Source organism: Typha latifolia, chromosome 4, assembly GCF_019914945.1.
Source record: "Typha latifolia isolate L0001 chromosome 4, TyphaL0001v2, whole genome shotgun sequence".
Classification (NCBI taxonomy): domain Eukaryota; kingdom Viridiplantae; phylum Streptophyta; class Magnoliopsida; order Poales; family Typhaceae; genus Typha; species Typha latifolia.
In genome coordinates, this window is record NC_133089.1 from 17177333 (window position 1) to 17190957 (window position 13625).

General features: G+C 37.7%; 4 protein-coding genes across 8 annotated transcripts; 1 reads left to right on the top strand and 3 right to left on the bottom strand.

The window, feature by feature from the left end:
* Positions 1–38: 38 nt before the first annotated feature.
* On the bottom strand, positions 39–3834 carry LOC140786820 (uncharacterized). 3 transcript variants are annotated; one of them, XM_073135499.1, is made up of 8 exons: positions 3788–3834; positions 3208–3514; positions 2914–2985; positions 2248–2312; positions 1934–2087; positions 1123–1206; positions 938–1027; positions 39–489 (listed from the first exon to the last, which is right to left on the bottom strand). In XM_073135499.1, the coding sequence occupies exons 2-8, from the start codon at positions 3445–3447 to the stop codon at positions 367–369; spliced, it is 828 nt and encodes a 275-aa protein (XP_072991600.1). In that variant the 5' UTR covers positions 3448–3514; positions 3788–3834; the 3' UTR covers positions 39–366. The 3 variants fall into 3 exon arrangements, with proteins under 3 accessions (XP_072991600.1, XP_072991602.1, XP_072991601.1); XM_073135501.1 differs by lacking the exon at positions 3788–3834 and adding an exon at positions 3605–3710; XM_073135500.1 differs by lacking the exon at positions 3788–3834 and having other exon boundaries at positions 3208–3587.
* Positions 3835–4736: 902 nt separating this feature from the next.
* On the bottom strand, positions 4737–8857 carry LOC140786905 (probable apyrase 6). 3 transcript variants are annotated; one of them, XM_073135617.1, is made up of 8 exons: positions 8297–8857; positions 7691–7803; positions 7511–7618; positions 7176–7230; positions 6360–6551; positions 5785–5882; positions 5504–5700; positions 4737–5160 (listed from the first exon to the last, which is right to left on the bottom strand). In XM_073135617.1, exons 1-8 carry the CDS (start codon positions 8790–8792, stop codon positions 4899–4901), a joined length of 1521 nt encoding a protein of 506 aa, XP_072991718.1. In that variant the 5' UTR covers positions 8793–8857; the 3' UTR covers positions 4737–4898. The 3 variants fall into 3 exon arrangements, with proteins under 3 accessions (XP_072991718.1, XP_072991717.1, XP_072991720.1); XM_073135616.1 differs by having other exon boundaries at positions 4737–5163; XM_073135619.1 differs by lacking the exon at positions 4737–5160 and adding an exon at positions 5201–5381.
* A 1803-nt stretch (positions 8858–10660) lies between these two features.
* Positions 10661–12549, top strand: LOC140786782 (ribonuclease 1-like). Its single transcript, XM_073135431.1, has 3 exons — positions 10661–10815; positions 10906–11061; positions 12051–12549. The coding sequence occupies exons 1-3, from the start codon at positions 10708–10710 to the stop codon at positions 12504–12506; spliced, it is 720 nt and encodes a 239-aa protein (XP_072991532.1). The 5' UTR covers positions 10661–10707; the 3' UTR covers positions 12507–12549.
* A 5-nt stretch (positions 12550–12554) lies between these two features.
* Positions 12555–13386, bottom strand: LOC140786784 (protein DMP9-like). The gene has a single exon (XM_073135435.1). The coding sequence runs from the start codon at positions 13246–13248 to the stop codon at positions 12661–12663; it is 588 nt and encodes a 195-aa protein (XP_072991536.1). The 5' UTR covers positions 13249–13386; the 3' UTR covers positions 12555–12660.
* Between the last annotated feature and the right edge of the window lie 239 nt (positions 13387–13625).

Genomic DNA, 13625 nt, shown 5'->3' on the forward strand with positions numbered 1-13625 from the left:
CACTGTCCAATGATTTTGAAACTCTTAAGAATATAATATGAATAAAAGTTACAAATGCCATTGATTTCCAAATATTTGAATATATACATGACATCAAAGATACGGCCATCAAGCCAATTGAACACCAAGTTTGGATCAGAAGTTACATTGTAAGAAAAGAAAAGAAAAAAAAGAAAAGAAAAGAAGATCTAATTCGCCAAGGAAGCGATTGATGCTCTGCTAACGCTTGATAAGACATACATATGAAAAATCAGATGGCAGTGAATTCTCCTTGTATGAGTTACTGTGGAAGTTTAATCGTCAGACTGCGAAATTCCTCCCAATGCAAGTTCATAAAATAGAGAGATTTACAATGACCGGAGAATACTATTGAAGTGCCTCTTGCTGTGGAGTGGTAGGAGAGTCGGGTGCTATAGTGAAGTGGAGCCCCCTATGTTGGCCGGATTCCAGTATCAATGCCACTTCAGCCGCCGTCAATGCTACTACTTCCTAATCATCATTGAGCAAATGATGTGTCAGATGCAAAGGTAAAAGGTACACAGTCCAAAATCATTAACTCACAATGGCCATGAAAACATAGAAGAGAACCAACACTTAATTGGCTCTAGAGATTGATTCAAACAGTGGGGACACATAATAAAACAGGCACCCTTTATCATTTTATGTACTAACAAATATTAATCACCTCTACATTAGTTTACACTCTTCTCCACGGAAACATAGGAAGTCCTACTCAAAACAGAAGTGGGTCCATTTAGCAATTGATAATAAGGAACACAGACTAAATTCCATCATTTATCCATTCATCAAGTCATAAAGCTAGTTTTAGGGCCCTGCTACTCTAGAATCAATATCAAAATGTACTACCACCTATGATTTTTCAATACCATAACTTCAAATGTATTAGAAAATAACAAAGTATGGGAAGCCATTGTACCTGTCTCTGACTTCGGCGCTGCAAGATACTGATGGCCCATGCCATGATATAGCATGGCAACAAAAATCCAGCAGCTCGCAGCAGAAAAAGCTGAAACCATTTTAAGAATATCAGAATCAAATTTAAGTAAAACAAAAGGTGCCTGACCAAAAACTAGAAGGAAGATTACAGGATCCACGACTTACAGAAAATAGAGTAGAAGCATCTTCCTCATCACCATCATCGTTTGTGATTGCCAATGCATGTCTCAACAGCAAAAGGGCAATTAACTGGAAGCAGAAAGACCATTGAGTTTACAATTAGGATTTTGCCCTGAGTTGGGGAAAAGAAGTATAAAACACCTATTTTAATTCCGCTTACACAGCGAAGAAGTACAAAAAAATTGCAAAATTTAGTCAAACAAACAGTGACTGGTGAAAGTAGAGAGACAATTTCTAAAAATGCAAATTAATCATATAAAATTACACTAGTTCTACTAAGAGACCACAATTGAAGATGCAAGTGATGTTTTAACTGGTGTATAATCCCCATTTCATCTCAAAAGATTAAAGAAGCAGCTGATAGGATGCTTCCTTAATATTCCATAACTGGGCGATTGGCCTTCTTTTCTTTAATCAGTTCAAGGAAGATTGATGAAGACTGGGCTTGGGATTATTTGCACTATAAGCTCCGGTTCCTAACTAGACAATATTTTTGTCTCCAATTCTCCCTAAAAAGGGAAGTAGATATACTTGCTGAGACAAATTCAGAATTGCTGCAATGAAGTTTAAGAAGATTATACAGAATGAAAATGATCAAGTTATTGCATCCATTTTGACTAATATAAAAAAATAGCTTCAAATTTCAACTTTTTCTTAGGTCTTATGAGTCATACATACTTTCAGTCCACAAAATATGTGAATAGATGGAGCGTATAAGATGCTACATGCTGATAAATGACATGGAAGCTCAATCAATTATAAAAATGTAACTCTAGAATGCATTCAAGGTTCTTACAATCAGAGCAGCAGAACGGCAAAATGCAGCACCACTGGAATTAGTTGCATGATACTCATCATATTCGGCATCAAAAAGATAGTGCTGGCCAGATACAGCAAGGATCCTGGGGTCCCGCAAATCCAGGGGGGTACCTGTAATTGTCCATCCTTCACTGTAACTTGACAGAAAACATTAGCTAGAATCAGTTGATGTAGCTAGTATGGATCCAGTAATTGAACAATGAATACTCTACATCCATATGCACAGAGATAAATCTGTTTCACTTCAATTCGGTCAGCAGAAAAAATGAAATACATAGGTAAAGAACTTGCCTGATATCAATGGTGGTCTCATCTGGATGAGCTCGAGGAGGTGCTGTATATCCAGGCTTATATGACTGTTAACCATTAGAAGCCAAATTTTCCATTCAGTAAAAGAAAAGCTAATAATGCAATGTAGTGGAGGTACCCATTAGATGAATTATTCAATTACTTGAATAAAAGATGCATGTAACATTGAAGAATTGAAGTACCCAAGTTTTCCGATCACATTATATTACTTCCACTGTTTAAATCAAGTTTATGTTTCCCCTCTTTCTCTGACACGCTACCCAGGTCAGTCGCTCCTTATTGTATTGTTTTATTAATTTACAATTGGTACCAAGTACCAGCCTGTTTGTCATTTCTTATTCCAATTTTCTTAGTGACATCGATCATTCATCTCAAGATTCCCATCCCACCTTAACTTACATTTTATATTCTACCAAATATCAATCTCCTTATTTCTGAAAATTCAACCCAGGATAACAGAAGTGTTCTTTACCAAAAATTTACATCATTCATTATTCTAGAAATATATACCTCCCAGTGCTCTTTACTGAAAATCTATATAGAGCTTCTGAAATATTGAAAACATGAAAGATGATTGTACATCCTCCAACTACATAAAATAAACACTAAATGTCCATGGATCATGTGCAATAAGAAATTTATACTGACCTCATGACAAATTTCACATCTTGTATCTCCTTTCTCATTGCACCAGCGCTGAACACATGTCCTATGAGCATACTATACATAACAGAAAAAACACACTAAGTTCCCGACATGCAGAAAGTTTGAAGAAACACAAACAAAACTCTTGACAAGTGTTGTCAGTAGTAGCACTCCTACAAATCAAAGAAGTAATCCTAATAGCATCTCCACAGTCAATAACAAATGCTCAAACATGCAATTGTTGCAACGAAGAAACCTATGTTCTTTCATAGATAGATGAGGGATGGAAAGAGAGACCTTCAGACTCCCATTACAAGCACACGGCGTCTCCAGGTTCCTGATCTGCTCCTCATCCTGGCAAATGCGACACTCCGCCATCTGAATGAGAGGCTCCACTTCCTCCGCAACCAATTGCGCCTCCTCTCCCTTATCGCCTACTCGCACTACCGCAGAAGGTAAAGCAGAAGCATCTGGTCTAGATTCACCATGCTCCTGCTTAACGAGACCATCCACATGCAATACCACATGCTCCCCCATATATAGAAGAACTTGAATTGAAGAAAATCCTCCTCCTTTTCTATACCGTTATCACTACAATTCCTTCCTGCACGGTATAAAACCCCTAAGTTCCAATAATTAGCAACAAATTTACCCGGAAGAAATTCTAAACAGCAGGTATTTAGGGGGATAAAACCAGAGAATCAAATCGATGCATAAGTTTAGAAAGGAGAACGATCGAAAGCCCTTGATAGATGCATCTGAACGAATGAGATCGAAGAAATGGCCGATCGCAACAAAATCTGTGCCAAATTGAAGCGCTTCTAGCGAATCCAATCGAACGAACAAGTATAACAAAACAAGATCGAATTGGTCGTACCTGAGAAGCTCCAAATACTCGTCTCTTTCTCTCGCGCGGAGGGGAGGAAGAAGAAAAAAAGGAGTTGCCTTTTATATAGACTCAGTCGCCGTTAGAGGCCGCCCAACGTCCGTTTGATAGTCAAAGGCGTTACGCTGTGGTAGTAGAAGACATGTAACGGAAGCTAGTCGTGGTTGACCTCGCACAATCCAAGACGTCCACGTGGCTTTTTTGGGCCCCGCCTTTACTTTCGCATAGTTTTATTAACATCATTAACGTTACACCAAACAAAAAGTAGATCAAAAAACATAGCATAAATGGCCGGCATTATTGAAGAAGTATTAAGCAATGGATAATAATTATATAATGAAGGCTAGAATCAAAATTTCACCTACCCTTTGGTTGAGCATCACATCAACCCATTGTCATTGCTTTAATTAAATTCTTTTTATTTTTCGTTTTTTATGGATATTGCCAAAGAAAAATTGGTGCAACGTAAACTGTGGGTTGGTCAACGCGTAACAACTCGTAATGAGTTGGAGTTAGTCAATAGTGCATAATTTTTTCTACTGGGACTGCTAGCTTCGACCTGTTCGTATTTACTTTATTTTATAATAATTTTGATGTTTGGAGTCGTACCCCATCAAACCACCTCCATTGGACTTCGCATTTGACTAAAGTATCTCTTTAGTAATCGTAGTTAAGAGTTTGTTAGGATGATTGTATTAAGTATTAAGAGTTGGCTCTATCTCTCTAATCCACGAGATCCTGAATATTATTTAGCAGCAAAGAGCTGGTAAGGCTCATCAATTATTGAAGATGATCCAGAAATGGATGATGAAGATACCTGAGTTATGAGTATTTGACTCTAAAATAGAAGAAGAAAATAGAAACCGTAAAGATGATGACATGGAAACAAGAATATCTTTATTAATTAATATAGTTTATCCACATGAACATGGCCACAAAATAAAAAGAAAAGATTTTGGATTCCAATGCTTCGTATGTCAATTGTTTAATTTACATCAAAGAAATCAAGAATGGAAATGTAAAGAATTGGAATTAATACAAAAGAATATACAAAAATGAATCCTGGTTCGTTCTTCGTATCCTTCATGGTGCACAGAGATCATCAGCCAACGTGAGAAATTATATAGCAACCTTTTTCCAAGTCATATATAGTCTTTAACTGAGGCCTCCTCCATCTGGACACAAGACATGACGACAGGAAGACCACCAGAGCTGAGACTAGGAGTAGTAGCAATGCCAAATTATCATGGAACACTGCTGTAATGCTATAGAAGTTTTGTGAACTCTCGATCATTCTCTGCATGATGAAAGCTCCCACAGCCCATTCAATCTGGATGCCTCCAACTTTATTTGCAAACTCAATCCTGCTAAAAGATGAGTTAGATTTTATCGAAGGGCATGAAAAGTTGCAAAGTGCAGGGATAACATCTACAACTGCAGATGATGATCACCAGCTCAGCCTGCGAATTCATGTGAGAAATGATTTTGTGCACTTGTTCATCAAAAGATGAGATATTATTGTCATTTGCATATTCTACTTCCCTCTTTCCTCCACGCACCAACTACATGACCCCGTGCAGAGCCACTCAACAACATAATCACCGTATATGAGAACAAAAAACTGTAATATTTTCATCAAAATACAGAATAATTACTGCCTAAAGTGCCCTATGATGCCATGCTGAAATAGGTGAAAGATTAACATACCTCTGATCCGTTAGAGGAATACCAAGACTGTCGTGCAGTAGAGCTACAATGTATGCCGAAGAGAAGCAATACCGTGATAAATCTGCATCCTCCATCTTATGATACCTCTTTTTAAGCTTCGACCAATCTTCTTTGCAAAATTGTTCCCCAGCCAACAGTAAATTGGAGAGAGATGATGTCCGATTCAGCCCAAAGAACTAACAAACAGTAGTTAGGAATGCATGAATATAAGTTTCTAAGCAAGAAAATAGAATCTCTAAATAAGAAAGAGTAAATTAAACCTTGGATGTGAAAAAGAAATTCTCAGTTGCTAAGAAGCGCCCTCGAAGCTCAGGTACAAAAGCTGATCCCAAATGGCACCTTTTATCCAGGCAATTTTCTGTATATGAAAAGAAAAGTTAGCACATCTGACAATGAAATAATGACTGAAGATTATCTCAAGTACATAAAGTTCAATTGGATTTTACAAACTAATGAGATATAATGTTTTGCAATTGCAGGTCACAGTAGTGCATGTATATATATATATATGCAAAGCATCACAATAGTAAAGCAGAACATAAACCTCAAGTATGATGTAGATTAATTATCAAAATTTGGAAGATGCAAGAGTAGATGAGGTGGTACAAGACTCCAGTCTTCGGTGATCTTCGAAGGTAGCTCTATGACGTATTTACGAATCTAACGAACAAATTATTTTTATAGAACTTCTTTGTTAATTATCCCAAAGAATTTAATGTTATAAGACTCACAGCTATAAGGAGCTTCGAGAGGAAATAAAAGTGGAAATCCCAACAGAGGATTCATTGGACAAACAAATGCTACATGATACTCCACTTATGTTCCTACATGATACCTTTTCCTTTATGCAGTAGCATCAGGGAGGCAGACCTACAATTTGAGAAATTGCCATGTGCGTGAACAACAGGTTGATACTCCTGATTTAATTTGGAAACACTGGAGTTCGGAACTAGGAGTTCTGTATTGAGAGAATATCCTTTAGGAGAGCAAGGATCTTCAAATATTCCATGTTGTGCAGATTCTGCAACTGCAGTTGAGGAGAACACATCAGTTACATCAACTTCAATTAAAACTTTTTTACCCTATCAAAGAGAGTTGGTAACACAGGCAGATTTACAATTATCTTTGTATCTCTTCTTTCCATTTCTATCACATCTTGCAGCTTCCTTATTTGACAATATCAAGATACCGCGTAAAAGAATAAGATAACGGCCCTAAAAATTCATTGAATATATTTATATTCCTCAATTGAGAAAGATCTAGTGAGTCAGATGAGGCAGATCTTCTTAGCAAGTGAGGAATCAAGTCAATGTCATTCAAGTATATACTTTACAAGGAGCCCGCACAATTAGATCTAATCAAATTATTGGTACTTGGTAGATACTATATATCTATTATATCAAAGAATCTCTTACCACTATTAAAATGGGAGGAACAGAGCTTGTAAAAGGTTGAACAAGTTAACTCTCTATGAATTCCTCAGGAATATCCTCATATTATCCATCATTCATTCAAACTCATAGGTGCATTTATGGTGGCAAAACGAATGGCAAATAAACCATACAACATACTTTATGTTCTTATGAAGTACTAGTTAGTTATAGTTATGCTACTCTCTGCAGGAATAAGATCGACAGGAATAGAAACATACGTGTTTTGGTGCTTCTCGTTCTTAGCAACTTATGGAGCAACTCTTGTGCCATGTTCTGCAACATTCAAGGAGTTAGATCTCTGCATAACATGAAGGATAAATTAATTGCATATCAATTCAAGCACTAAGCAGTTGTACCATAACATGAATGTCACATGTCCAATAAGTGCATGAACTCAATTATTTTTTCTCATAAGAAAAGGACTTTCAGTTAGACACGAAAAGGCAAAGCAAGTATGTTACTGGATATAATGGAGGATGCAAACAAATGCAAAAAGAATATTGCTCACTCAGAATTTCAAGAACGATGACACTGGATAGACTTTTCAACTCACCTGACCAAAATGAAGAAAGCTGTGACTGTAGAGCTTATATGTGGTTCCCCCAAACTTAAGCACATGTGAGGATTCAGGAGGAAGCAGCTCATCTGAGACGAATGTTATCTGATAGAGGAAGAAAATTTTAGTTTGATAATATGTGTCTGTAAAGATGACCAAAGGGAGATAGGATGCAACCTGAGCTGAAGCACCACCAAGTTCAATTATTCCAATGGTTTTCTGAGGATCGCCTCCAAGAGTACCAATGGCATAATTTGCAGCAACCCAAGCATAGATACCTTCATTGGAACCTGTATTAATATTATCATGGCACTATTCAGTTTCTCAACTCTCTTTGAAGTAATAAGATAGAAGAAACTCTAGGAGATCCTGTATATAAATCCTCAATATCTGACTTATAAAGAGTGTTTCCCATAAGTAGGCAGATCTAAATACAGACGCATATGCAACAAAACGAATACTGCTATCTCACGCAAACAAATAAATAACACAGAATATAGCAGGTTCAAATATCATTATCTCACCCAAAGAATAAATATCACAGAATATCAAAACTATCTCTAACTTATATTTGAAAAAATCTCAACTCCCTTTACCTCTGTGCATGGCAACATGAGATATACAGATAAGCCGAACTCTCTAAAGCTTATGTCAACTAGTTCTTCAGCATACTGAGATAGAAATAAAATAAATTTCCTAGCTTTCAATACTTCTCTAGTAATTTCTCATCAATCGACAAATAAAAATAAATTTATGTACCAAATCTACCAAGAAAACAAATACCAGGTATCACAGTAGCCCAATTGTCTTGGAACCTGAACCCAGACGACCTCAGAACTCTCTTGCAAGACTCCAATATACTCTTCTCAACTCCTCCGTCAACCATTCTTAATCCCGCAGTAGCCATTAGTCTGATCTCCGTATTCTTCCACTGCTTCTTCTCCACCTTCCCCTTCGCAAACTCAAGCAGATCCAATAATGACTCTCCGGCCCGATCCGGCTCCTCCGTGTACGACGACAGCCCTGGGCTAACCCTCATCACCGCGGTCCGTTTCACATCAAGCGACGGAAGCGATCCAACCTCTCTCGTGTACCCGAACACGTGGATCCGCGTACCCGAGCTCCCGGCATCGATCACGATCGCGAACTGAGACGAGGGAGAGATTAAGGAGGAGAAGTGGAAGTACAGGAGGACGGCGGCTATTCCGGTGGCGGAGATCGCGATCCACAGAATCCGGCGAGGGTGCTTCCGGAACGGAGGCTTCGGAGATACGATCATGACCGTAGGATCTATATCGTAGCGCTGGGAATCGATATAGGGTTTCAGCAGCCGACGCCGCACTCTTCGCCGGAGAAGAAAAGGAGGGCGGTAACTAATTTATAGCGGGTATACAATGTGCGAAGTGATCTAGTACAAGGTAGATCGGATGGTTTTCGGTACTACTGGTATTGCAGCTTCATGACACGTGCAGGAGGGCCTGCGAGACTATGGGCGCGAAAATGTTTGATTTTAAGTTCGGTTTGAAAGGGTCCGTTGGCACGTACCAAATTGAGGTCCACCATTAACTCAATGGGCCCCTTCCACTCAAATAATAATAATAATTAAAATAAAATTAAAAAAGAATGATTATTAATTGTGAATATAGATATATTACGGATCCATCGTTATCTAACGATAAATAAATTATAAGATAATATATATAGTTACTTGATAGGCACTTAGAAATTAGAATTTACATAGATCGATGACGGCAACACGCTCCCTCCCAAAAATTTGACATAGTCTACGATGAATAATTTTAGTACATATTTGGACTAATTTTAATTTTTAAATGTTTTATTTCTCAAGAGAAGAGAAAAAGTCTATGCCGTGAGATACTGAAATGGTTCACAAAATAGTACACATTAATGATATAATCGAGGCTACTTATTTTTGTATTATTGTTAATTATAACTTAGCTACTTTTTTTTTTACTGAACTGTACATTAATACAGCTCGTTCCTTGTCTTAATTTATTATTAGACTAATTGAAACATATGGATTATCTAGTGGGCAGTGCCAAAGAGAAGCTTGAAGGCATGGTTGCTATGATGGAGCTCTGCTAAGGTTTAGGGTTCTTTTTCTTGGTGGTTTCCCCTCTCTCTATGCTAGTAGTGATGGGAGAGACTTCTCTTATAATTCGTGAGGTTTTTTTTTTTTCTTTTTATCCTCTCCCTATTTTTCTCTCTTTCTCTCTTCCTTTTCCATTCCTTGGTTGTCGCAATCTACCATCTTTAGCCTACTCTGCCTTTCTAATCTCATTGCTGATTTAAAGAAATTTGCATGCGGGTGAATGACCTGCCCGATAGCATAGTTCTTTCACTTTAAATTTTCTTTTTCTCTTATATTTTTGTGACTGTATATGTGTGCTTTTAGGATCACTGGATTCGTAACGGTCATAACGAAATTGTTGAAGGCTGAACTTTTTGGTCCCTATGTAATCAATTGGGCATATTTTTTTATTATTTTTGTGTGGCCTTTGGACTTGATGCAATGCATTTTCTCATATTATTGTTGTTTTTTTTAACAAATTGTAGGGATTTGTTCAAACTAATTTCCTTTTATTTTCCCTTTGTCTTAGGCTTGTAATCATCTATCTAAACGAATGAAATATCTAATGGTTCTTCATTCAAATAAGAAAAATCAAAAGTGGTCAGTCCCAATTTTCTTTTACATCAGAGAGAATGTACTTGAAGTTATATCAATCTTATTACTACATTTATTTATTTTTACACATATTTGATCTTATTACTTCCTATATATATATATATATATATATATATATATATATATATATATCTCCATAAGAATCCACAAATGTGGCTCTCGGCACTTCAACGTTATCGCATCCAATATATGTATATATAATATTTGCGATATGACCACCTTAGAAGCATGGTTGTTGATGACTTTTAGATGTATCAAAACCTGCAGCCTTTGTCTCAAACCTTCAAGTTGCAAAGTTACCAGATGTATAGATTACCTCACACATACTTCTACTTCAACTCTCCATATCCCTTGCCTTCTCAGCATGGAAGTATGCCAGCTAGGTGTGTCCTCCTCCTTTGCTTATATATATGGTAGCTAGCCAAAGATAAGCCACCAACCAAGTCAAAGAGAGCCTCATTCTTTCACTACTCCATTGATAGGAAGCATGAAGACCCATTCCTCCCTTTGTTTTCTCCTCTTAGCTCTTCACCTTTTGATAGTTTTAGTTTCATCCTCTGCAAAAGATTTTGATTTCTTCTACTTTGTTCAGCAGGTTAGTCTCTCGCATTTCTTCTGCGAAAACTTAAGCTGATAGATAACGATAGAAATAGAGATGTTAAGATTTTCTTTTGGTTTGATGCAGTGGCCAGGCTCTTACTGTGACACTAAACGGAGCTGCTGCTACCCAGTCACTGGAAAGCCAGATGCAGATTTTGGCATCCATGGCCTCTGGCCAAACTACAATGATGGATCATATCCATCAAACTGTGATCCTGATAGCCCTTTTGATTCAAGGAAGGTATCTAAAGATATATAACTTTTCTTTTCTTTTTCCTTCCTATTCTTGCATTCTTTTTGTATGTAAAATACTAAAAGTTTGGTATATTAAAAGCTAGAACAAGGATCAGGATCAGCCTTTATATTTCTAACTGACTAGTGATCTTAAACTAAGTATTTTATCGCCAAACATCTACTGCAGTTAGATGCATGGCCAGCCTGATGATTTGTCTTTCTCTTCCTAGTTGCACTTCCCCATGAATCCATGATGCTAGTTGCTCACTGAGGGACCAATGACAACTTCAAATAGTGGCCCCCATGCCTATTATACTATAACAAGGACAACAAATTAGGAGCAGTAGATCTGATTCCATTTCATTTTATAGTCTGTTAAGAAAAATATAACATTTAGTTCACTTCTTTATAATTTTATATCTAAACTAAAATTGTATCTTATTTCGTCATATTTGACCGAGCCATAAGTCAAATTTAAAAATAGTCAATAAAAATAAAATTTTAAAAATTTGATAAGATTTTCAATACATATAAAATAATATATGTTAGATTTTAGGTGACAGATATATTATATTTTTGCCATTTGAAATCAGATGTAGATGTTTTGAAAAACTTATTAAATTCTCTACAATTTTATTTTTAATAAGTATCCTGAAATTCAATATGTGTTTAATTAAATATAATAAAAAAATAGTAATTTCAATTTAAATATAATTATAAAAAAAATTAAAGTGTCATAAATAAAACTATAAAGAGCAAAGTAAACTTAGACTTAATCAAGTTCAGTAAAATATAATTTCTCAACAAAAAAATTACATCTGAGTTTGGATTCAAAGCCAAGTCAGAATCTCACTATAGCAAGTGAAATCTAAGCAACTCACCCACCCAGTTTCTTAATATTATATTAAAGTTCTTTCCACAAGAAAAAAAACATTTTCATGCCTCACTTTCTTCTTCTTCTTCTTCTTCTTCTTCTTCTTCTTCTTCTTCGTGCAGATCAAGGACCTTATGCCACAGATGAAAGAAAACTGGCCAACCTTAGCCTGCCCCAGAGGCGACGGCTTAAAGTTCTGGGCTCATGAATGGGACAAGCATGGCACCTGCTCCGAGTCTGTTCTTGATCAACATTCCTACTTTGAGACAGCCCTTAACCTGCAGAAGAAAGTGAACATACTTACTGCCCTCCTGAACGCTGGAATCGAACCAGATGGTAGATTCTATAGCCTGACCAGCATCAAGAACGCTATAAAATTAGCCACTGGCATTACCCCAGGCATAGAGTGCAACAGAGATGAATCTGGCAACACCCAACTGCTTGAGATCTACCTCTGCGTCGACAGCTCCGGACAGGAGATCATCGAATGCCCTGTTTACCCGAGGAGCAGGTGCACATCTCGGGTCGAGTTCCCATCCTTCGAAGATCTTTCAGCTGGTGATGTAACTGAGATGTGATTGTCTAATTGAAATGCATAGCAGTTTGCATTGCTTTGAGTAATTCCATTATAAACTGGCAACACAATTTTATTCCACAATCAAATTCAAGTTCACCACAAGAATCTAATGACAAATTAAGAACAGGAGGGGGAGGAAATTCATCACTTTCATCTCATGCTGCCATACACCCTATACCGTAACGAGTGTTAGGGAACACGAGGAACAATCCACTGCACACCACTCCTACCATCAAAGGGAAACTCTCCATCACCTCATCCATCTCCTTCGCCTTCCCCGGGAACAAGCAATTCGTGACCCTGTGATCCGATAACGCGATCGCCGCAAACACCATCACCGCCATCGCCGCGTGCACTAGGTCGACGAACCCCATCCGAAACCGGTCGTCCTTCGGGACCTCAACCCCGAGGCCCGATCTGAAGACCGCGAGGCCCCTCGGGGTGACAAACCCGTAGTAGACCTTCCCGTCGGGGCCGCGGAAGCTATCCGTGAAGTGGAAGAAAAAGCAGGAGGAGGCACAGAGGCCGAGGAGGAGGAGGATCATCATCGTGCTCACCGGGGAGCATGAGCCGTCGCCCGAGACGGCAGGGAGGAGCATCTCAAATGTTAAAAGTGTCCCAGTAGGTAAGAAATTGACTAGCATAGAAGTCTTTGAGAGAGTCTTTTGCATGCCTTTAGCGACGGCTTTCCTTTTCCGACCACTGACCGGGGCTTCGGGGAGGGGTTCGCCATTTCCATCCATTGCTATAAGGAGTTGAAGAATGAGAAAGACTAAGAGTTGGTTTCTGTAGTCTTATAGAGGTTTGGCTATGCCTTGAATTGAATTTAAATTTGAATTTGGAGGCAACGGTCGGTATAACCGTTCCCTCCATTGGATATCATATGGGCTCGTAAAAGGATTAGGCCCATATGAAATCTAAGCCCAATGAGCTAATATTGGCACATGGTAGAATATATTATTGTTTATAATATTGAAATCTCCTAGTGGAAAATATAATAACCACAAAAAAAAAAAAATTTATATATATATATATATATATATATATCTAAACCAAAGGATCCAGGCCGTCCAAAAACGATCTGACATACAGGATTTGCTGCACAACCTGTCGTACGAGA